General features: G+C 46.7%; 1 protein-coding gene across 1 annotated transcript in view; it reads left to right on the top strand.

The window, feature by feature from the left end:
* The window catches only part of Kiaa2012 (KIAA2012 ortholog), an 88,748-nt gene that overhangs the window by 45,523 nt on the left and 19,255 nt on the right, over positions 1-23,970 (top strand). The window contains 3 exon segments of the mRNA XM_050159306.1: positions 1,202-1,281; positions 15,135-15,272; positions 23,083-23,155. Coding sequence (XP_050015263.1) covers positions 1,202-1,281; positions 15,135-15,272; positions 23,083-23,155 — 291 coding nt within the window.

The raw sequence follows: 23,970 nt of genomic DNA, 5'->3' as shown, positions 1-23,970 counted from the left end.
GAACCTCATCATGACACAGTTCTGCTGGGTGGCTGTGTCTGGAGGATGGACCCTGGCCAGGCAGCTAAGATGTGGCAAGCACAAGACACAGCTCAGGGCACCTGGCCTCTAGCTCCTGGCTGAGCTATTTTAAAGTGGAGGCTTGACCCCACACAAACCCATGCTCTGAACCTCAGTTTCCCCAATCTGATTTAGACTAAAAATGTGTTTTAAGTTTATGCAGAAGTCATCCTCAAACAAATCAGGAAGAAGAAGAAAAAAAGACCTGAGGAACCACAGAAAAAGATGAGCCTATAAAAAATAAATACTGGCCAGGTGGTGGTGGTTCACGTCTTTAATCCTAGAACTCAGTAGTCAGAGGCAGGCAGATCTCTGTGAGTTTGAGGCCAGCCTGGCTTACAGAGCAGTCAGAGTTACACAGAGAAACCCTGTCTCAAAAAAAGAAAGAAAGAGAGAAATAAATAAATAAAGAAAGAAAGAAAGTAAGTAAGTAAGTAAGGAAGGAAGGAAGGAAGGAAGGAAGGAGAAGGGAGGGAAGGAAGGGAAGGGAAGGGGAGGGGAGGGGAGGAGAGGAGAGGAGAGGAGAGGAGAGGAGAGGAGAGGAGAGGAAAGGAAAGGAAAGGAAAGGAAAGGAAAGGAAAGGAAAGGAAAGGAAAGGAAAGGAAAGGAAAGGAAAGGAGGAAAGGAAAGGAAATCAATGCCACTTTACTGTGGAGAGTGCCATCACGCCCACAGCCACACTGACTTGTCTCCCTTTGCTGCACTGCCTCACTCCACACTGAGAAGCAGGGAAATCTCGGCTCTCTTCCTGGAAGCTTTCAGAGCCTTTTCCCACTTCAGTAAAGTGTGAGCATACAAAATTTATATTCAACAGCATCAGCAGTTTTTTTACATCAATATTTCCTTTTAAATTTCAGCTTTTATCTGAATTCCAAGAGCACAAAAACATCTACTTTTTCTTTTTTTAAAATACCAATCCAAAGAAGAAAATCCAACTTTAAATATAAAGCTTAGCCCCCCTCAATTAGGTGTTTAGACGTGTCTGCAGAGACTGTGGGGTATAGGTAATGCCGTAGGTGTGTGCTTATAGTCTTAAATGCACATGAGCTAAGTGTGTATGGCTATTATACGGTTCGTACGAAAGTTCATGAGACCTAGATCTGACCCCTTGACCCCCGTTTCTCTCTGACTCTCCCCTTAGCAAACACCGAATCCAGAGCCAATCTTCATCGAAATCCTTATGAAACCTCCTCACCTCTGACTCAAGCAACAGAGAAGCAGGTACAGTATTAACTCTGAGTGAGCGCAACCCGGGGAGTCGAGACTTGTCTGGGGCTCTTGTCCTGACTTGCTATGTGACCCTAAATGAGACTCTTATCTCTCCAGGCCTCATTTGTCTCATCAGTAAAATGAGCGAGTAAGGTGTTACGTCACTGGGTTCCTTGACTCTCAAGCTTGGGTTCTATTGTGTGGTCCTTTGTGGGTGTGAAGAAGCAAAGCAGACTTTTCCCAGACTTCTGCGAAGTTAGAAGGGGAACAAGAACACAGCAACAAGCAGAAGGGCGACATTTTCCTTCCAAGTGGGCAGAGAATAGCGATCACGTTTGCTGTTGTTGTTTTTAAAGCATCAAGGCTCCCTTGGTAAAGCGCCTGCCGTGCAGTCATGAGGGTCTGAGTTCAGATCCCCAGGCCCCACATAAAAGCCCTGGCACCCTGGCAGGCACAGCGGCTACATCTGTAATCGCAGCACTGTGGGAGCTGGGGAGACAGGCAGGAGCTTCCCCTGGAGCTCCCTGGGAAGCCAGCCTAGCTGAGTGGATGGGACTGTTTCAACAAGTAACATGGAGGATAAAGGAAGACAGCAAATGCCAAGCCCTGGGCTCCATACTCATGCGCACACACACACATGAACACATACACACCCATAAACATAGACATACACACCCATGGACACACACATCACACACCCATGGACGGACACACACCCATGGATGGACACACATACCCATGAACACACATACACACCCATAGACACACATACACACCCATGGACACACACATCACACACCCATGGATGAACACACATCACATCCATGAACACACACACACACACATGAACACATATACACCCATGGACACACATACACACCCGTGAACACATACATCACACAACCATGGACACACACATCACACCCATGAACATACACATCACACACACCCATGAACACACACACAAGCTAGGGTAAAGATGGAAGGTGCTGATTTGGGAGGCTTGGGAATATCTAATGATTCAAGGAAATGTGTGCAGAAATAGTGATAAGCAGGCCTCATGGGAAGCTCTGAGGGTGACACTCTCTTCAGAGTCTCAAGAGAAAGAATTCCTAGAGCTGCATTCAGGGACTGGGAGACCTGAGGCCAGCTCTTGGCCGTCAGTGCTCCCAGGGGCCTCTCCTTGTCTACAGCCTGAGGCCAACTCTCTCCCCATTCCTCTCTTATCTCCAGCTTCCTGCGGCTGCCACAGGTCCCTTTTCCCAGCACTCGGTGGTAACAGTCGTCCGCACGTGTGTTTGAGCTGAGCTCAGACAGGTTAAACTGCCAGGCTTGGGTCAGGCCTCCCCTGAAGTAATGCACAATTAGACCATCTCTCTGCTACTGAGGAAGCCCAGAAATAATGTGCGTGCGTGTGTGTGTGCGTGTGTTTGTGTGCATGTGTCTTGCGTGTGTGCGCATGTGCATTGTGTGCTTGTGTGTGCATGTGTGCACACGTGTGCATGTGTGGTGTGTGTGTGCGTGTGCATGTGTGTGTGTGTGTGCCTCCATTGAAGACACTCTTTATAGGGGATCTGAAGACCTTAAGTAATAACAATAGCAATAATAGAAAGCCGTAACTAAGAAAACACAATATATTTTGATAATCCCTCAGCTCCAAAGGCCATACAATTCCCACCACTATTAGCACGGTCCAAACTCATGCGGCCTAGGACTGTTCTGGAGGAGGCCAATAGTGCCTGCAAAGAATGGCCCAGCCGGGTCCAATTAACAACTGAACTAAATTACAAACCGTGCAGTCAGGCTGAACATAGATTTTGGGTCTTTAAGCTCCAACTCTGGTTCCTCTTGCAAGGCCTTGGCGAGTTCACAAACTGAGACTGTACTGTGCCTACTTTTCCCTTCTGAGCTCCTTGGCTTGTTGGCATGACCGTGGCCTCCTTTCCTTAAAAAGACGCCCGGGAACCATCCTGAAAACAAAATAAAAAGACGCCCGGGAAGGAGAAGTCATATGAAGAAAAGTCTAGGGAGCCCCACCAGCCCCCAAGCCAAGAAAACGAGGTGGAAGGTGCCGAGAAAAGGCCTCTCCCCCCTCCCCCCCTTACTTCTTGAGGCTAGCGGCCATTTATTAGGTTAATCACTGCCTCGGACTTTAACTACTTCCTCCTCAGCCTACTCCACATAAGTGACTAATTTCATGTTTACTAAAAAGCATCTGGGAAGGATTTAGAAACAAATTTCTACCCAACAGACTTCAGTGTCCTACCTTGACGGGTCAAGGGCCTAAGCAAGTCGTGGCTTCCCTGCCTCTGCTAGGGCCTTTTCTTGCAACTGAAGCACAAAGTTGGCTCGCAGCAGCAGCCGCAGGAGCAGCAATAATCAAGCCCTTCTTTCTTTTTCATTAATCCCTCCCTGACTCATCTCCTCCCTCCATCATCAGGGTCTGGCCATATCATAAGATCTCCCACACAAAATACTTTTTAAAAAAAAAAAGTCATAGTGCTAGCTGAGCATCCCCAAAAGTGGGACCTTTGGGATACAGCCGCCCCGAAACCACAGGCCTAGACTGAGTATCCCCGGGGTCTGGGGGCTGCCTCGGGCGCCCCCTCCCGGCAGCATTGAAAACCTCCGCTCTGAGTCTTCAGCAGCTGCCTCGCCAGGGCCAGAGCAGAAGGGTGGGGAGACGCCTTGCCTCCCTGTACCAACCCCAGGAAGAGGTCCCCAGAAATCCCTACCACACCCAGCCCGAGGTTCAGGGCCGCAGCGCCAAGTGCATCCGTCAAATCAGTGCTGCAGCTGCCATCAGCAGCTTCCGTGGAGTTAGAGGAGGGGGTTAAGTCAGAGAAATGGGGCGGGGGGGGGGAGGGGAGGAAAGCTACAAGGGTAGTGTGGAGATGAAAAAAGCAATGGAAAAAAAAAGAGAAAAGAGACAAGCGGACGTGTTTCAACTCCAAGCTCCCATTTCCCCTTTCAAATGAACGGCCTCCCCACTGAGCGCAGAATCAAGTATTTATGAAGGCATTTTTTGCATATTAATAGCTGCGTAGGGAGGAAGCCCGCCATCTCTGAAGTCCTAAGGTATGGTGGGTGCCCTTTTTTAAATACAGGTCTTTCCAGCTCCTCGCAGAATTTGGTTTTCTCCTTCAGATTTATTTCCCCTCCTGCCTTGTGGCTCCTCCTGGGGCCCTACAACTAACTGATTAAGAGAAATTAGTTCCTGGGTTGTCTCCAGAGACCCGGTCTGGCTCTTCCCTCTGTGGGTCTCTGACTTCAATCGCCTGAGCTTTTCCTCTTCCCTGGGGCCTCTGTGGAGAGGCTTCAAGGTTGAGTGAGGTGACCCGCACCTGAAAAGAATGTTAAAATCCTAAATGAAAGTTCCAGAAGGAGAATTTAATACATCCATGTAGTAAGAGGAGAAACTAAAATTAAAAAGAAAATAATTCAATCATTTCATTAACTTGGATAGATAGTACTTGTCTCTCCTCAGTGAGGCAAAGGACTCAGACAGCCAAGATCATCCTGGAAGTAGCAAGTTCGAGGCAGGCTGGGATATGTGATCTTCCTAGAATCTTTGATTTAATCCTGGGCAATCCTGAGGTTGGAGCAGGCCCTGGGGAGGAGAAGCCAGCCTGGGCATTGCTCAGCACCCCTGACTTCCACTCACCAGATACATTGTTGTGATAGCCAAAATGTTTCCACATGTTGCTGAACGTTCCCTGGGGAGCAACTGAACCCAGATTTTCCTCTTTGTCTCTTTTTTATTCCTTTCTCTTTTCTTTTTCTTTTTTTTTTTTTTTTTGGTGTTGTTATTTGTTGGGTTTTTGTTGTTGTTGTTTGGTTGGGTTTTTTTTTGTTTGTTTGTTTTATTTTTTTGAGACAAAGTCTTACTATGTACCCTAGGCTGGCCATCCTCCTGCCTCACTGAGATTATGGGTACCACGCCTGCTGTTTTAGTTGGGGTTTCTGTTGCTGTGAAGAGACACCATGACCCCACGACTCTTATAAATGAAAACGTTCGGTTTCAACTCTTTTTCAACATCTTATCTAAGACTCAGAGTCAGAGAATTTGTCTCTTATTCTCAAGCTTACTTCTCAAGTATGAACTTCTCTTGTCCACTCAGTCCTGACTCTGTCATTGGGACATGAGGGGCTCTCAGCTCTCGTTTGCAGAACTGTGAGGCCAGAGAGGTTGCCAGTAGAGAATCAAACAACAAACTCTAACCTGAGATTTCCCAAGAATAAACCCCTTTGTTAATAAAGCAGCCAGGCATAGTGATGCATGCCTTTAATCCCAGCACTAGTGAGGCAGAAGCAGGGGGATCTTTGTTAGTTCAAGGCCAGCCTGGTCTACATAGTGAGTTTCAGGACAGTCAGAGCTACATCGAGAGAGCCTGCCTCCAGAAAAAGACAACAAAAATAAATAAAATGAAGCAAGCCTCACCTGTCTTACCCTTAGTCAATTTCCTTTGTTCAAACCAACTTCAGCTTAGTAAGAAAGGGCTAACATGCTGTTTCTTGGGCATTTTGGTTTGGGGTTTTGCTGTTGTTGCTTTGGAGATCAGAACTTTGGCAATTTCCTAAAAGTTATGTCAAACTGGAACGAGGTCCCTTTTCCTTACATCCTTTCTATTTTCACCTATCCTAACTAGTTTAGGTTTTGGTGAGCTTACTGTAGCATAAATTCATATTTAATCTTACAGTAAAAAAATCCCCCAGTAGCAAGTAACTCCGCTGCTGCAATAAGTCAGATCAGAACAAATTAATAAATCCAGGTTTAATCTGAGAAAAATATTCCCAGGAGGTCCCAAGAAAGAGAAGATACAAGGGGAAACCACGAAGGGAGATCTATGGGCCAGACCTTAAATACCCTTCAAAGGTAGAGCCTCTGCAAGGTGGGCTTTCTTCAGGCAGGGTCTGGAGAGGGCAGCTCCAGGGAAGATCCCCAACATTACTGTCTTAAGTTAATCATTTTGGAGTTTCAAAAGGTGGCCTGTCATTCTGACTATGACAGGATTTGGGTCGAATAAACCTGTGTGTAGCCCTCACCTGTTTCACACGGGATGTTTTTTTATAAATATTTATTATGTATACAATATTCTTTCTGTGTGTATGCCTGAAGGCCAGAAGAGGGCACCAGACCCCATTACAGATGGTTGTGAGCCACCATGTGGTTGCTGGGAATTGAACTCAGGACCTTTGGAAGAGCAGGCAATGCTCTTAACCGCTGAGCCATCTCTCCAGCCCCATCACATGGGATGTTTGAAGCTCCTATCAGCCTTTCTCCTTCTGGACAATAAACCCATAGATGCACCTGTAGATACACTGTGTTATACAATGTAGACAGATTTTTCTTTGGGCCACCAGCTCACAAAAAAAAAAAAATCAGAGGCTTATTAATTATGAAAGCTTGACCTATAGTTTAAACTTGTTCACTAGCTCTTATAACTTAAATTAACACATTTATATTAATCTGTTTTGTCTCTTGGCTTTTTACCTCTCTTCCCTCTGTAGCTCCTATTTCCTCTTCTTGTCCTCTGGCATCTCCTGCCTAGATTCATCTCCTCTCCTTCCTCTCTCTTTCTCCCTGGAAGTCCTGCCTAGCCTCTCCTGCCTAGCTATTGGACATTCAGCTCCTTATTAAACCAATCAGAAGGTGCCTTGACAAAAACACATTTTCACAGTGTACAAAAAGATTATTTCCACTACAATACAAAGATTTAAAGGTAACCTTTTCACCCGTCCAGCTAAGCCATACCATACCTTGTCTTCCATTTAACTTTTTAGCTAAGCTTCCAAGCTTTAAAGCCAGATTTTTTTTTCTTTTTTTTTCTTTTTTTTTTTTCTTTTTTTTTGGTTTTTCGAGACAGGGTTTCTCTGTGGCTTTGGAGCCTGTCCTGGAACTAGCTCTTGTAGACCAGGCTGGTCTCGAACTCACAGAGATCCGCCTGCCTCTGCCTCCCGAGTGCTGGGATTAAAGGCATGCGCCACCACCGCCCGGCTAGATTTTTTTTCTTTTGTCACCTAATTCTTCTTAGTATTCTGGTGTCTAACATGAAAGCCACCGGAAGAAATTGACAAACAAAATACCTCATTGGCATGGAAAATTCTGTGTCATGGAAAACTCACCAGTCCATAGAAATACATAATTCACGGGATAAGCCCACAGTCCTTGGAGGATGATACTGAGGTGGTCATATTTTACCACCACGGTACAGACAACGAGGTTGAGTGGGCATTCTTTCTCACCTCCTGCAGGCTTCAGTACCACTGAATGCTGGTGGCCATTTGGACTTGGTTTTTCTGCTCCCTGGAAAAGCTCTAGTCATGTGCTCATTTGGAGATGTCACTTGGCACTCACCTTAGAGATCCTTGTGAGGGTGTGAGATGAGTTCCAGCATCGATGCCAAAAATCAACTTTCTTTAGGCCCTCTTAGAGACAACTGTTCCGTGCCCCCTTTCCTGCAAACTTGCTCCCCTTTCCCCTCTCTCTGCCCTCCCCTACCGCCTCCTCTCATTTTTATAAATATCTCCCTGGTGGTGAAACTGGTTTCAAAGGATTTCTGAAGACCTAGAGCAAACTTCCTTTCTGGCCCAAATCTGTCCATTCCCAAACTCCCTAGACAATTCAAGAACTAGTTCCTAGAAGGGTTTATTCTTTATTACAAAACTAAAGTTTTATATGTCGGATTTATGTGGCTATCATTATTCTAATAAGTCTGCATATACTGATGTCTTGGTTACTGGTGACATACAACACCTGTCTAGTTAAGATCTCCTTCTGTTTTCTTTTTATCGTGGACAATTTCAAACGCATGTAAAAGTAAAGGGAAAAATACAGCGAATCCCCACAAATATCAACAATTTTCTCCCCATTATCTTTAGGGAGTCTTTCTGAATAGCAGGTAATAGCAGCTGATGGTTTGGGTGTTTTATACAAAGGACTTGGGATTATCTTTCCTAACCTTTATAACAGCTCAATTGTGGGTATAGTTATGGCCTCCATTTTACGCATGAGAATGTCAGGACCACCAGGGCCACTGTCACCCTTGACCTGCACCTCCAACGAGGCCTAGCTGAAGATTGGGGATCCCATAAAAGCACATTTAGCTCCCATCTTCTTGCTTCCTGGCTCTGTGGCTTGAGGCAGGTTACTTAACCGGAGACTCCGTCTTCTCCTGTGCAAGTGAGAGCATTTCCCCCATGGCATCCTGGCAAGAAGTAAGGGAAGCAGCTTGCACAAGGGGCTTGCACAATGCCAGACACAGGAGGCAGCTCAGTGAAGAATCCCAGCTCTCTTATTCCCGCTGTTATCAGACAGGACCTGCAGCTTATGTGGGGAGGAGGAAAGCAGAGAATTGGGGGGCTTGGAACACAGTGGGCTCCCCACCCCACAGCTAATGGTGCTAGGGAATACTTAGAGGTTAGGGGACAAAAAGGCCCAGGGGAGGAGAGGAGGCAGGAGAGAAAAGAGGACATTTTTGATTTTCTTCCTCCAACCCTCTCCTGTCCCAGCATCACTGGGGCTAGTTCAACTTCACAGTCTTTCTAAATTATGGGGTTGACAAGCTTTTATGGCCCAATCTAGGAATCCAAGCACCAGGACCAACTTGTTTCTCTAGTGACAGATTTAAAATGACCCTTTTATAGAGGAATCAAGTTGAGGTTCCCTGGCTGTTGATTGTCAAGACTGGAAAAGTCACACCAACAAAACAGAGTCAGGGGTGGAAGCCCTAATTAGGAAGAAATTTGGGGGAGGAACTGTTTCTACCCCTCACCCCCCATCTTCCCATCTCCTGTCCAAGGCAGGTGTATCACCCATGCCCAGAGGAGGTTCCATTTAAGCCCAGCTCTACACCCCCTCATGGAAAACACTGGGCTCCAACCTCCCTAGGGGTTGAGCAGATTTCTCTTTTGGCTCAAAAGTTTTCTCCTCCAGCTCCAGCTAAGCTAGATAAACAGCGATTGTGTTGTGTCAACAAAGCACTTAATTAAATTGAGGACAATATCAATTAGAATTCCTGGATAAGATTTATTTCCAGATAATAGGAGCCCTGGAGCAAAAGTGTCCTGTGTTTTCGTGACTCAAAACTCTCCTTGAGAACAATGAAGTGAGCACTTTTTTGTAGGTAGAGAAACTGAGGCCCAGAAAGCTCGGTGACTCAGCAGAAATCACCAAACTAGCCCTCACCCAGAGGAGGACCAGAATTGCTGGATTTCTTTTCTGAGAACAGGACTTGGGGGCTAACGGGCTAATTTAATAAACACTGAGGAGAATGCCAACAACTTTTATGAACTTGAGATAGGAAAAAGTAGATGAAGGACTTGAGGTATAGCTCCGTTGGCAGAGCTCTTGCTTGCCTGGAGGCCTGGGTTTGGTCCTTACCACTGCAGGACCCGATGTGGTGGCACCCACCTGTAATTCTGGCTCAGGAAACAGAGGATCGGTTCAAGTTCATCCTCAGCTGTGAAGGATATTCAAAGACAGCCTGAGATACAGGAGACCCCATCTCAAAAACAAAAGGAGGGGAGGGAGACCAACATTCTTTATGGGAGGAGAACAAGGAAACCCCTTGATGCCTAAAAGTCAAACTGTCTCCACCATGCCCACTGCTCCTAAAAAGACCCACTCAGCACATGTAGCCCACACTTCCCAGCAAACGTAAAAGGCCATGGTGGCACCTCAGGTGACAGAGTTGGATGAAACCACAGAGCCAGTGAGGATGCTGAGCACATTGGCCGTGGGTGGAAACACAATGTAGGATGAGGATGCAGGTCCTTTGTCCCCTAGGAGGCTGAGTAAGAGTGTCCAGGTCAGCTATTCTCAACCTGTGGGTCCTGACCCCTTTGGGGAATTAAGTGACCTTTTCACAGGGGTCAACTAAGGTGACTGGGAAACAGAGTTGCTTACATTTATACATTGTTACGATTGTTACATTGTTATGATTCCTAACAGTAGCAAATTTACAGTTATGAAATAGCAACAAAAATAACTTTATGGTTGGGAGTCGCTACCACATGAGGAACTGGGTCAAAGAGTTGCATGCAACATTAGGAATGTTGAGAACCACTGTTCCTGGTCTTTTGTGGCTCTCTGTGCACTAGAATGCACCTTCTCTCCCAGGCAGGGGAGAACTGAACACATAAAAGGTCTGAGCTCAAGGATGGCTGGGTAGGAGGCAGGTAGCCGTGTCTGCAGTGACTCCGGCCCTCAGAGAGCACCCTTTTGGAGAAGCCAGGTCACCAGGAGCCCCCAGAGTTCCATGTGCAACCCAACCCCACCCCTGTTCCCAATCCTACTGCATTTTAGTGCCCTAGGCAGCCAAAGGAAGAAATAACTAGATGCCAAAACTTGGAACTTGTGAAGCTCCCTTCCAGAAGTTTCCATTTTCAGGATTTGGTTGTGGGAAGGGGGAGTTCAAATCCCAGCCCTCCTTCTCCTCTATACCTAGAGACTAAGTTTCTCATATCTCCCTTCCCCACCAGGGTTCAAAGCTCCCAAGAATAGAGGAGTAAGGCTATGGAGGGGGTCTGATGCTCAAGACTCTTCCTTTAGTTTGCTCACAGGAGGGGACAAATGCCCTGTGTGCACAGAGGTTTGATGTAACAGCTTCAAGGACTTCACAGGGGTTTCAACAAAGGCATCTCCAGGGCTCTGCTCCCTCCTCCCGAGCATTAAGATAATGGTGGGGTGTGTTCAAATCTTGGCTACCCAGGCCCTCTCTCCCTCCTCCTGTTTCCTTCTCCACAGCTCAGCTTGCCCACAGGTTCCCAGAGACTTTTGGCAGCTGGCTCTCAGGCAGAGGGAAGGTGTGAGCTGCGTGGGAGGTGAGGCGGTTAGACGGCCAGAGTGTTGCAGCCTACTTAATGAGGGACAGGAGCTCCTGTTGGAGCCATTAAGCGGCAGCTACAAAGGTGGGGAACCCCAATTAGAAAGGAGTGGGAGACATCAGGAGGAGGCCCCGCGGGACACCTACGGGACAGATCCTTGTCTTGGATGACTCTGCGGGACTCCTGGGTGGAGATGTAGCCGTTCGGGTTCCTAGTCTCATTTTAAAGCGAGCTATCTCAAGGTCTGTCTGTGGTGGAGCGCGGGAGGTTTTAAAAAAATCTCAAGGGAGGAGGGGAAAATGACTATGGGGCCGTTCTCCTTGAGTCTATGGTTCAGATGTTACAATCCAAGAGTACGAAAGGAAATGATAAGCCATTTACTTAATTTTAACAGGCATCCCCTTTCAGTCTGGCTCATGTATGTTCCTACGGATTTCTGTATGCAGCCAATCGCTCCCTTCTGTTGATGGCTCAACTGAAATCGCATTATGTTTACAGCAAGATAATAACCCCGGATTTTCCGTGACTCGCTCCGCCAGAGCATAAGATTAGCTCTTGAATTCATTAACAGCCCTCTCCTTTTAAATGTCAGATAACTGTTTAAATGCCAAGCACTTTGCGTAATGCCTTCTGTGCAATTCAAATCAGCTTTATCACGTTAACTCACTCATCTTTAGTGTTTCGTTTATTGAAGAGAAAGGCTTCCAGGTGGTTTTAGCAGAACCTAAAAATAGTAAAATATTTAGAGTAGACATAGGGAAAGGGGGCTGGACGAATTTCGATTTTTCTCTGAAATAGGTCACCTTTCCATCCCTTTTAAACCATTTCCACCAAACTGTGCACGTGACAAAACAGCTTCAGGCCTCTGCTTCCTTCAGGCCTGCACCCTTGCCCCCTTTCCCTGCCTTCCCGTCAGCCCTGGCTTTTCTTCTCCTTCTTGCCCTTTTCAAGACCTTGACCTTGGGTTACTCTTTTGGCTGCTGTCTCGGTTCTCAACACACCCCAGAGCTGCGTGGGTCAGTTTTGATTGCTCCACCCTGCAGACACAAAGGGGAGCTCGCAAGGTCAGGATGGGGGCCTAGAAATCAAGAACTCTCCTTTCCTTTTCTTTTCTTTTCTTTTCTTTTTTTAAATATATACTGTGTATATAGTTGTCTGCCAGAAGAAGGCACCAGAACTCACTACAGATGGTTGTGAGCCACCATGTGGCTGCTGGGAATTGAACTCAGGACCTCTGGAAGAGCAGTCAGTGCTCTTACCCTCTGAGCCATCTCTCCAGCCCTCTACTTTCCTTGAGTTGGACCTCCAAAATCATCCGACCACAGATATACCTCCAGAGGTTCCCCCCTGACTGCCCCGAGGCATATCGCCAACCGTCCACATCAGTTCCCAGTCTACCACTAGTACCACGTCTTCGTAGATGAGTCACCATTGAAAATCACCCGCTGACCCATGCTAGCTTGTCTGGTACACGGTAGCCACAGTAAATACCTGTTTAATGAACAGACAAACCACCTAAGCACGGGCCCTGCTTTTCTGCTTCTAATCTCTGCCGTCTTTTTCCTCTTACCTCTTTACCTGTTTGATCATCTTGGCTCCCATCTCCCGGTCTCTCTTTTGCTCTCATCCATTTGTAGAACTGCTTGACCACCACCATCATCATCATCAATAATAATAATAATAATAATGATGATGATGATGATGATGATGATGATCAGTACTTCTCTTAAAGCATTTCATCAAGCTACAACTGATAGCTCCTAAATGACAGGGAGATGAGCGGAATGGCCAAGAGAATTGTTAAGAGGAAAAGACAAGTCCAGGGGTATAGATTTCAACAAGTCAAATTGAACTTATTTCAGCCATTGGACCAGGTCTTGGCCATGGCCTTGTCCTCCAGCCCAACCCAGAATAGATGATGAAGAAATTCTTCTCAGATTATGTTACCTGATTTCTGTCATCCATCCAGTGATTCCAAACGTGTGGGAAGTTCCTTTACACCGTGCAAATATTTGTTGCTGTGATTGATTTAATAAAGAAGCTGACTGGCCATTGGCTGGACAGGATAAGGCTAGGTGGAAGAGCCAACCTGAGGATGAGGGCTATGAGCTGGTCAGCTTGGGTCCTGTCAGATTCCAGCTTGAACCAAAAACTTACATTGGAACTGGAAGAGGGGAGAGGAAATTTCTGCCTGAAAAGCTAAGCAGGCAGAGATTAGGGTTGAGGCTGAAATGACAAAAAAAAAATGTATTTTTCTAGAGAAACCTTTATCTTTAGACACGTCTCAAAACAAAGTGGGTGGATGTGGTTGTTCATTGGAATGACGGCCACTTGTGGGGACCCACCAACTGCTAATTCCTCATGAATGCTTGCAAGTAATTTATGGCTGCCTGGAGAGACAGCTATCTGAAAGTTAGTCTCCTAGAAAATATGGAACTGATCAAATTCCCACCCAGGGTGATCTCATAGCGCATCAATGTACGTGACCCCAGCAAATCGGCACCAACAGAATCAATAACTTTTCTCTTTGCAAATGAGGGACCAGTGGCACTTGGAGGTCAGGCCTATAGAGGTCAAGGCACACTTCCTGTAAAGGTGTGTCTTGTGCCCTCCCTGTCTGATGGGAGCTGAGTTGCCTCTGCTGCTCTTCCATCTCTTAGTCTGCAGCTCAACAAGTGTGATCAACCATGTTTACATCCTCAGTCTCTGAGCCAGGCATTGCTAGAACCAGGGAACAAGGCAGTTATGGCTCCTGCCTCAAGGAGCTCATGGTCAGCTAGTGCAGACTAGACCGCACGACCTCCACCGTCATCGCAGGTCATGATTAGGAGTGCCTGATCCTCTGGGAGGCCAAGGGAACACAGAGGATGAGGAGGATCAGAAGGGCAGTGGGTGTTTCCAGGAGAGTGACAGCCCAGCTCCTTGGCCTCTCCTTAATGTCCTTCTGCTGCTTTTTCTCCAGATCTGGAGTAAATCACATTCAAGCATGACTTCCTTCTTTGTTTCCTCTTCCTTCAGTAGAGTTCAGTGTGCACCATTTCTCCCTACTCTGCTGGGCTTGAAACAGACACCCAATAAGTATTTGCTGAAGGACCGAAAGAGGCCAAAAAAAGACAGGGATCAGGCAAGGAGGGCCTCATAAATGTTTTAGGATGGTTGGCTGTCCTTCCATCCAAAAGCAATGATGATTGGACACAGATGAGAACCTGGTCATATCACTTCTGAGATCGCCCTGGTTGCAGTGGGAGGCAAGGGCTGAAAGGCAACTTCAGACCCAACTTCGAGTGCCCTGAAATGTGGCACCATTTGCTCATTTTGGTGACCACAGAGAGTGTGGCCCGAGAGATCATAGATCCCCTGGGGCCTCCCAGTCTCCTGTCTCTGACCGTTCTTCCTTCCTGCTTGGGCACATTTGTTCAAATCACTCTTCCCAACACGTCAAACGCAGCTCAGTTTGCAAATAAATATAGATATGATCTCGTGTGATCATATATATCTCAAGACAGATTTGATGACCTCTCTAGAAGGTATAGGAATTGTTTTTTTTTTTAATTTCATTTTAAAAAATAGTCTATGGTAGCACTTTTGGAGGATAAAGCAAAAGAATCCTAAGTGTGAGCCTGCTTGGGCTGCACAGTAAGATACTGTCACAAAAAAAAAGAAAGGAAGAAAAAGGAGCCTCATCTTGGACAACGATCTTACCTCTTCCAAACAACATCTAAATGGCTCTGGGCAAGTTGGTTTCCTGATTTGTGAAGTGGGGGACAGCGATTCCTGCCTTCCAGGGTCTCTGTGGGTAGTGAATGAAATAATCACCAACCAGAAAGGCCCCTTTTCCCACATCTCTGGATACTATTAACTAGTCAAATTGTTCTGGACATATATGTGTTCCCTGTGTCATCAACGATAAAAATAGGAATTGCTATTAGTGTTGCCATGATGAAAAAATGCTTTTTATAAATATTAGGGGGTTGGATCGGCTCTTGTTGCCCTGTGTATCATTCCTATGAAAGTCGGGCTTTCTGCTTCTCTCATAGGGAGCCCCACGGTCCTTGGAGGCAGCAGCTCAGAAGATGGGAGAGCCTCAAAGTTGTATAAATAAAGGACTGATATGTTCAAACGAAAAAGAATTTTACACACGCAAGCTGTACATCGACATGACGCCGTTCCTGAAGGTGATCTCACACTGAGAAGACAAGGGGTTTATAGACGCAGACACAGGAACGCCAGTTAATACACTTCTGCATGCTACAAAAACAGCTCAGAAGTCCCTCTGTGCGCTCACTTTATCAGAAAGGACAGAAAACAGGCAGGTTGTAGCAGATGAAGGAAGAACAAATTAGGACCGTAATCCCAGCCAGCCATCGGGGACAAACCAGTTGGGTGTCTGGTTTAGGTAGTGGGGGACAGTGGAACAGAGAGAAAAAGGGTCACTTTGAACTGCCTCATAAAACAGGTAAATGGGATTCATTTCATCTTGACGGTAGCAAACATAATTGCTACTGTTTGCCCCATAACTTGGTAGAATGACATTCCTGAAAGTGCTGATTCTTGAGTTAATTATTTCGGGGTTAGATGTGGATTCTCTCCTGGATATTAGCCCTTGTTTTCTGTTCTCTGAGGGCTCACTGATCTCCCAAGCTCAGCTTCTCTTCTGGTTAAGGGCACTGAGCACTCCTGAGGTGAGGATGCCATTGGTCCATCCTTTGCTATACTCCCCTCCCAGTCCAGCATGTAACACAGCCCCGGCCGATAGACGGTGCTCCGCGGGTACTTCATAAGCCGGCCCACCCTTTTCATCCTACAACCCTTTGGTCGAAGGCTTTTTCCCAACCTCATCTTTGGACCTCTTTAGAGTATGCTGAACTGGAAAATGGCCATAAAGTCAAAGAAACTGCCCAGGAATAGAGCCAAGATAGACATGGAGGGACTTCAGGTCCTTCATCCTCTCCTAGAGGAAACCATCCTAGACCCTTGATAAGAAGAGTCTAGGAAGGACAGACACAGGAGAGGACAGAAACTTGAGAACTCATGATGACATGCTATCTAGTGTTGTGAGGACCGACAGGAACTGTGGATGTCCCAACCTCGGCTAAGCCAGAGTTCTCAGGCCATGCTTCTGTGGGCTTCACACTCTACAAGGTAGGACTTGGGCTGAGAGTCATGCAGAGAGCTAATGATGCTCACGTGCTTGGGGTCTTAAGAGTTGGGAAGTAGAGGCAGAAGGATCAAGAATTCAACCCCAGTTTCAGCTACACAGGGAATTTGAGGCCACCCTTGGCCGTAGGAGACCCCCTTTCCAAGTAAACCAAAAAACGCCTATAAGTTTACCCAACATCTATTTATCTCTGTGACTTTCCTGGGCTCTTCAAGTGGAGGCAAGATGGCTCCTGGCTTTTTCTCCTAGGGTCATTTCAGAACTGAAAGATACAACTTAGATCATATGTCCTAATGAAGCCACTGGTCCCGCCTGGATCCTCAGGGCAAGACCATGGAGAAAAGAAGCATGTCTTACAAGACAGAACACTGGTTTCTGAACAGCAGAACAAAAGACGTTTGCTATAAGAATCAAAGAGAGAGAGAGAGAGAGAGAGAGAGAGAGAGAGAGAGAGAGAGAGAGAGAGAGAGAGAGAGATTGCCAGGCTGTTAGCTTATGCTGGTGAAATGGCCCCTTTCATTCCTAGGAACAGTTTAAGGCTTTGCCTTAAAGAAGTATGGCTGGTTCCTTCCAAAACAGTGGCTGAATCATCATTACCCCTGTTTGTTGGTTCTTTTGATTAATATTTTGAGTGCCTACTATGTGCCTGGCACCTTCTGAGTGTCTGGGGTACGTCCATGAACAGAATAGACTGTGGTGGGCTGGGGCTGTAGCTCAGTTGGAAAGGACTTTCTGAGCATGTTCAAAGGTTTCTAGGTTCAATCTCCAGCACAAGAGGGAGAAAAACAAACAAACAAACTAACAAACTGACCAAGATCCCTGCTCCATTCCAGGTTAGTGCAAGGGGGAAACACTAAGCAAAACAAAGGAGAAAAGATGAAGTGTGTCTAAGGTGACTTTAATATTATGTGTAATACTAATTATGTGTAATATGTCTAATGTGGCATTTCTTAGCATTGCTAAGGAAACAAAAAGAGAACATGTTTATGGAGCAACTGAGAAGCACAGAATTCTAAGGGGGGAATTTTGAAAGTCTGTTTGAAACGCGTGCAGGATCTACCCATTCTGCACACTGACCCAGAAGGTCAGATATACTTAAGAAGACAGAAAGAATAGATAATAAGTTTTAACTCCACAGCTGATGCAAGCATTAGCTAATGGAACTCTCAAGCTAAAAGTGGAGGGAGCCGACCATGCCTGCAGTTAGAGCAGCTCACATCTGTCCCGGAGTCCCAGGCTTTGTTCACAGAGACAGGTGCATCCCACCACCCAGAGGATCACTGACACCGCCTCTGTGGTCTCGCCAGGGTGGGTTTCTGTGAACAGAATGGGGTAACAGGGAAATAAGGCCTGGCTTAAGATGCTGTCCAAAGATGAAGCTGCTGCCCTATGAGGTAAGGTCTAGTCCCAAGCGTGCTTGGTTAACTTGGCAGGAATAGGTAGGGCAGAAGGTCTGCAAGCCAGTTTCAAGATGCAGTGAATGCATGAGGTTTAGATAATATTGCCAGGAAAAATATTTAGGACAGCAAGTGTTGCCTTTCCAAGAGAAAAAGCAAGGCCAAGATGAAGCAGGACATAAGCAATATTAAGGTGTCAGGCCAGTAGTGGTTGGCAAACCCCAGGTCGTCTCTGATTCCAAGTGACCTTGCAACCCTCGGGAACACCGTTTCCTCTTTGCAAAACAGAGGTGATTACAAATAGTCCCCTCCACACCTGCTTCCCAGCAATGAGGTGAGAACTGCATAAAATAACAGTTTTGAAAACAGGTTCACGTCTGTATCAGACTCAGCCCAGGGGAGGAAGAAATAAACACCCGCTGGTCTCCGCTATGGCTGAGTCCCTCACACGCTGAAACTTGTTTAAACTTCCCCACCCATCTCTCCAGTGAGAATTCAGATTCCCCTGCACTCAGGAGAAACCCAGGCTCACAGACAACCCATGGCATGGCCGACATGCAGGGAGCTAAGATGGAAAGCCACACAATGTTGACCGAGGTCTCTCTGCATGGTGTCTGTGAGGAATTTAATTCACGTCTTTGTTCTGGCCTCAGAGCCTGAGAAGAAGCAGGGATCTGTTTGGTTTTTGGGGTTGTTGTTGTTTGGTTTTTCAAGACAGGGTTTTTTTTTTTAAAGGTTTTTTTTTTTTCAAATATTTATTTATTATGTATACAATAGTCTGTGTGTATGCCTGAAGGCCAGAAGAGGGCGCCATACCTCTTTACAGATGGTTGTGAGCCACCATGTGGTTGCTGGGAATTGAACTCAGGCAATGCTCTTAACCACTGAGCCATCTCTCCAGCCCCTCAAGACAGGGTTTTCCTGTGTAGCCCTGGCTGTCCTTAAGCGCACTCTGTAGACCAGGCTGGCTGGAACTCACCTGTCTCTGCCTCCCGAGTGCTGGGGTTAAAAGTGTGTGTCACTACTGCCCAGCATGTTTTCATTTCTTTTTTGTTATGTACCCAGTGTTCTGCCTGCATATATATCTGCAGGCCAGAAGAGGGCACCAGATCTCATTACAGATGGTTGTGAGCCACCATGTGGTTGTTGGGAATTGAACCCAGGACCTCTGGAAGAGTAGCCAGTGCTCTTAACCTCTGAGGCATCTCTCCAGGCCTCTTTCTTTTTTTTTTAATTTATTTTATGTATGTATTTGCCTGCATGCATGTCTGTGTGAGGGTGTCTGGTCCCCCGGAACTGAAGTAACAGACATCTGTGAGCTGGCATGTAGGAGCTAGGAATTGAACCTGGGTCCTCTAAGGGAGCTAACAGTGTTTTCAACTAAACCATCTCTCCAGCCCCTCCCGCACACACACACACATACACACACATACATACACACCCATGAAATAAATGAAAAAAATTAAAGAATTAATTGTTGCTTTGAGGCATCAATTGTCACGTGACACATAATTTCCAAATCTATCTTCCAAGTTGAACATTTAGGGAAGTCTATGTAACGTCTACCATCTATTTTCAATATGGTCTTTTTTGTAGTACGGATTGCCCTTGAACTACGTAGCTGATGTCCTTGAATTTCTGATCCTCCTGCCTCCACCTCTGAAGTGCCAGGACTCCAAGTGTTCATCACTGGGTCCAGATCTCTGTATTACTTATTATTGTTGTCATCCCAGTGACGGAGGGCCTGAGGTTCCATGACAAGTCATCTAGGCAACTGGAGACAGACAGACAGAAGCTCCCCTTCTCCCTTCTGTATCCCCTTCCCAGCAAAATCCTGGCGAAGCCTGCTGTGCGTCTAGAGGCGCCGCGCCCAGATGGAGGGCCCAGTTTGAGGGCGGAGGTCGAGGCTGGTGGAGGTTTTCCAAGGACAAATGAGAGCTTCAGACCACTTGACCAGAACCTGGCTCACCAGCAGTTGTAGAAGCTGAGGCTTGGGAGTTAAGTCGTTCCCTGGTCTTGAGAGCAAGCTTTAGACTCCACCACCCATGAGTCACTGGGAACTGCCTCACACAGAATCTCAGAATTGCCTGGGAGTTTACAGTGTTGGTTACCCAGGCCTCAAACTCCACATGGCTGTCCTTGCCCATCCTAAACACGGTACTATCGGCAATTCACTTTAAAAAGAAAAAAAAAATCTTTCCATGTTCACTCTGTGCAGTTCCCACCTTCAAAGATGTTTTTCTTTTACTAGCAGAAAGGTATAACATTCAGTTTTTCTAAAACTCCAAAACTGTCCCGTGCATAGCACCAAATGTGGCCTGTGTCCGGTTTACATGGTTTGCCACTGCAGCCGCCAGGCTCACACACACACACACACACACACACACACACACACACACACACCCCACGCTGCTCCCTCTGTTTGGAATTGCCCTGCCTTCCTGCTCCTGCAAGACTTCATACTCTGCCTACTGGTAAACAGACCCTCCTGAGCCTAATTTAGCTTCACCTCCCTTGAGGTCCCGGGGAAACCTGGACCTGTCACAACATTTACACTCCGTCCCAGAACTGTGAGGTTTCTTGTCGTCTTGCTACAGGAAAGCAAGCTTTCTGCAAATAGATCTTTCAACCCTGTGTCCCCAGTGCCTCACGCAGTCCTTGGCACGCGGCAGGTAAATGTCATTTGCGGAAGGAGCAGTGGACAAGCGAAAGGCTCAGGCAGGTTACAGGGCTGGGATTTGAATCTTCATCTGCTTTGCTCACTCAACAAGATGATTGTCGATAACCCCAAAACTGTGACATCTAAAATGCTCCCAAATCCAAAAATCTTTGAGTAATGAAAGGAGTGCCACAGAGGGAAAGTTCTGTGTCTGAGCTCATAGGATAGGTCACAACGTAAATGCACTTTTAAAATGGTGTGTAAAGTTATCCTCAGGCTGTGTGCGTGAAATGTATCTGAAACATAAGTGAATTTTGTGTGTGCATTTGAGTTTCATTCCTGAATGATAGCTCATCATTTGTTTGTATATATCCCCAAATTCAAAACGTGTGTGTCTGTGTGTGAATGTGTATGTGTGTGTATTTCTATGTATGTGTGTGTCTGTGTATGTATCTATGTATGTGTGTGTCTGTGTGTGTATGTGGTTGTGTGTGCCTGTGTATGTGTGTGTCTGCATGTGTGTATGTGTGTGTCTGTGTATGGGTGTGTATGTGTCTGGGTATGTCTGTGTGTGTGTCTGTGTGTATCTGGGTGTGTCTTATGTGGCTGTGTATTGTCTGTGTATATGTGTTCTGTGTGTGTGTGTCTGTGTGTGTATATGTATGTGTGTGTGTCAGTGTATGTGTGTGTCTGTGTGTGTGTCTATGTCTCTGTGTGTGTGTCCCTGTGTGACTGTGTATGTGTCTTTGTCTCTGTGTGTCTTGTGTGTCTATGTATGTGTGTGTGTCTCTGTGTATGTGTGTCTCTGTGTATGTGTGTCTCTGTGTATGTGTGTGTGTGTCGCTGTGTGACTGTGTATGTGTGTGTCTCTGTGTATGTGGTATGTGTGTGCAAACCCTGAAACACTACTAATTCCAAGCATTTAAGATACTTGTGGCTTGATCACTCAGTTTACTGATTTCATTTTAGTGTCTTTCTGTTTGGGCTTTGTGGTGCTGGGGATTTGAACCCAGGACCTTGCATGCTAGTTAAGTGCTCTACCGCATATCTACACCCCCAGCTCTTGGTTTGGATTTTTCAGACAGGGCCTCCCTTGAAGCTGCGAATGCCAACTTGACTGGGTGGCATGCCCAGGAGATGAGTAAAAGGCATCTCTGGGCGTGTCTGTGATGGCATTCCCAGGGAGGACCAACTACAGGGGGGAAGGCCTGGACGTGGTGGCCTCATCCCATAAGCTGGAGGCTAGGATGGAATTAAACATGGACAGAGGAGAGCCACTGGGAGTGTAGACACGCTGTGAACGCTGTCTGCGTGCTCCCCGGCCGGCCGCCACGGTGCGTGCTGTCTCCATGCCTTCCTGCCACACAGAACTGACTCCGTGGAAACTATGAAACCAGATATTTTCTCCCTTGTCTCTCCCAGGCGTTTGTCATAGCAACGGAAGTAATACATCTGAGCGTCTCTGTTTACCTCCTGGGTACCAGGATTCGTTCTGGTTTTCAGTTCACGTTTTGAGTCTGAAATGCACCCGAGTCCTTTTGTTTTTATTTCTTGGGGGTGGATGGGGCTCACGGCCTCACACTCACTATGTAACTGAGGGTAACGTTGACCTTCTGATGTTACACACTCGCTCCACCCCCGGAGTACTTGGATTACAGGCGTGTACGCCGTGCCTGGCCCCGTGTGCCCTCACTGAGTGTAGAATGCAATACATACAAACATAGCCAGCAGGGTAGATTTTCATGGAAACTGGCGTGTTACTACACACTGTTCAGGATCTTATTCTGAGATTTCATACAGTTCTGTGTCAACTCAGAGAGTTACCTTGTTCTTCCTAAATCACCACAATTCACTTACCTGGTCTCCAGTTGGTAGGCCATATGGGCTATTTCCTTCCATTCTGGGTGCAAAAGCCGGGAGCAGCTGCATCATCGGCATGGGGCTGTCTTTGGGTCACCAACTCTGCCTGCTGTGGTTTTCTTGGTTGTTAAGGAGCTGCCCTCCAACCACTAAAGGAGGACAGAGGTTCTTGATCCAACTGCACACTGGAACGAGACACCTTTAAAATGTTCTACCCTAGCCAGGTGGTGGTGGCACACGCCTTTAACCCCAGAACTCGGGAGGCAGAGGCAGGCGGATCTCTGCGAGTTTTAGGCCAACCTGGTCTACAGAGAGAGTTCCAGGGCAGCCACAGTTACACAAAGAAATCTTGTCTTGAAAATTTTTTTAAAAATGATACTCTGTAGGAGGAAGGAGGCCATTTGTTTGTCCCAGCCACCCGACTGCTCAGCCCCGAAATAACCACACAAAAACTATATTAATTAAAACACTGCTTGTCCCATTAGCTCTAGCTTCTTATTGGCTAAGTCGTACATTAATTTAACCTATTTCTCTTACTCTGTATATTGCCACGTGGCAGTGGCTTACCGGGTAAAAAAATTTCCAGCATCTGTCTCTGGCTCCATAGCGTCTTTCTGGCTCCACCCTTCTTTGTCCCAGCATTCAGTTCTGTCTTCCCTGCCTGCCTAAGTTCTGCCCTATCAACAGGCCAAGGCAGTTTCTTTATTCATTAATGGTTTTGAAGCATACAGAGGGAAATCCCACATCAATAATCGTCATCATCACCATCCCCACTAAGCACTACTAAGAAAAGAAAACAAAGTTGGGGGACAGCTAAAGAAACTTTAGTCCATTTTACCTGGAGGGCATGAACAGAGGGATGTTTGCACTTATTTTGTCTCCTTATTCTTTGTGGTGTGTAAACCCAACAGGAACATGGAGATAAAACTGACTCCCACGAAGAACCAGGAGGACCCCACAGAGGGAATGACAAAGACAGCCAAGGTAGAGTCAGCTGGCGCTGGACATACAATCCTATCGCTGGGTTTGCCCTGGGATTGCCCAGACCCATTAACAAAGAATGATCTTACCATTTCCCCTCAGACTCTGCCCTGGAACTTGGAACACGCTTATTGTCGCAAGAAAATGTGGGTGACGGGCTTTCTCTTCCTGGATTACTTAGACATCTCCTTCCTGCTACAGATGCAGGCTGATGCCAAGAATAGAGGCTTCCAGGATGTACAAAAACCCCACTCCCTGTTCCCACCCTAAGCATCTCCATTTCTCTGTCGTCCAGTTTTCACAGAGGTGTGGTATGGATATGTGGGTGAGGGGCTGGGGTTCCCTGCCTAGAGAGGGGTGTGTGCCAGGACGCAGGACCCATCATCTGTAGAGACCTAGCTGCTGTCATAAAGAAAATCTTGAGCCGGGCGGTGGTGGCGCACGCCTTTAATCCCAGCACTCGGGAGGCAGAGGCAGGTGGATCTCTCTGAGATCGAGGCCAGCCTGGTCTATAAGAGCTAGTTCCAGGACAGGCTCCAAAGCTACAGAGAAACCCTGTCTCAAAGACAGGAAGGAAGGAAGGAAGGAAGGAGGGAAGGAAGGAAGGAAGGAAGGAAGGAAGGAAGGAAGGAAGGAAGGAAGGAAGGAAGGAAGGAAGGAAGGAAGGAAAAAGAATGCCTTGATACGCCTAGGTAGATCTCTGTGAGTTCGAGACCAGCCTGGTCTACTGAGTTCCAGGACAACCAGGGTTACACAGAAATCCTTTCTCAAACAAACAGAAAGAATGCCTTGATGGTGGTTTCCTTAAAAACAAGCCT

This window comes from Alexandromys fortis, unplaced genomic scaffold, assembly GCF_014885135.2.
Source record: "Alexandromys fortis isolate MF-2015 unplaced genomic scaffold, M_Fortis_MF-2015_v1.1 scaffold_65, whole genome shotgun sequence".
Lineage (NCBI taxonomy): Eukaryota > Metazoa > Chordata > Mammalia > Rodentia > Cricetidae > Alexandromys > Alexandromys fortis.
Note: the sequence above shows the minus strand (reverse complement) of the source record. Positions and strands in the feature narration are given on the sequence as shown.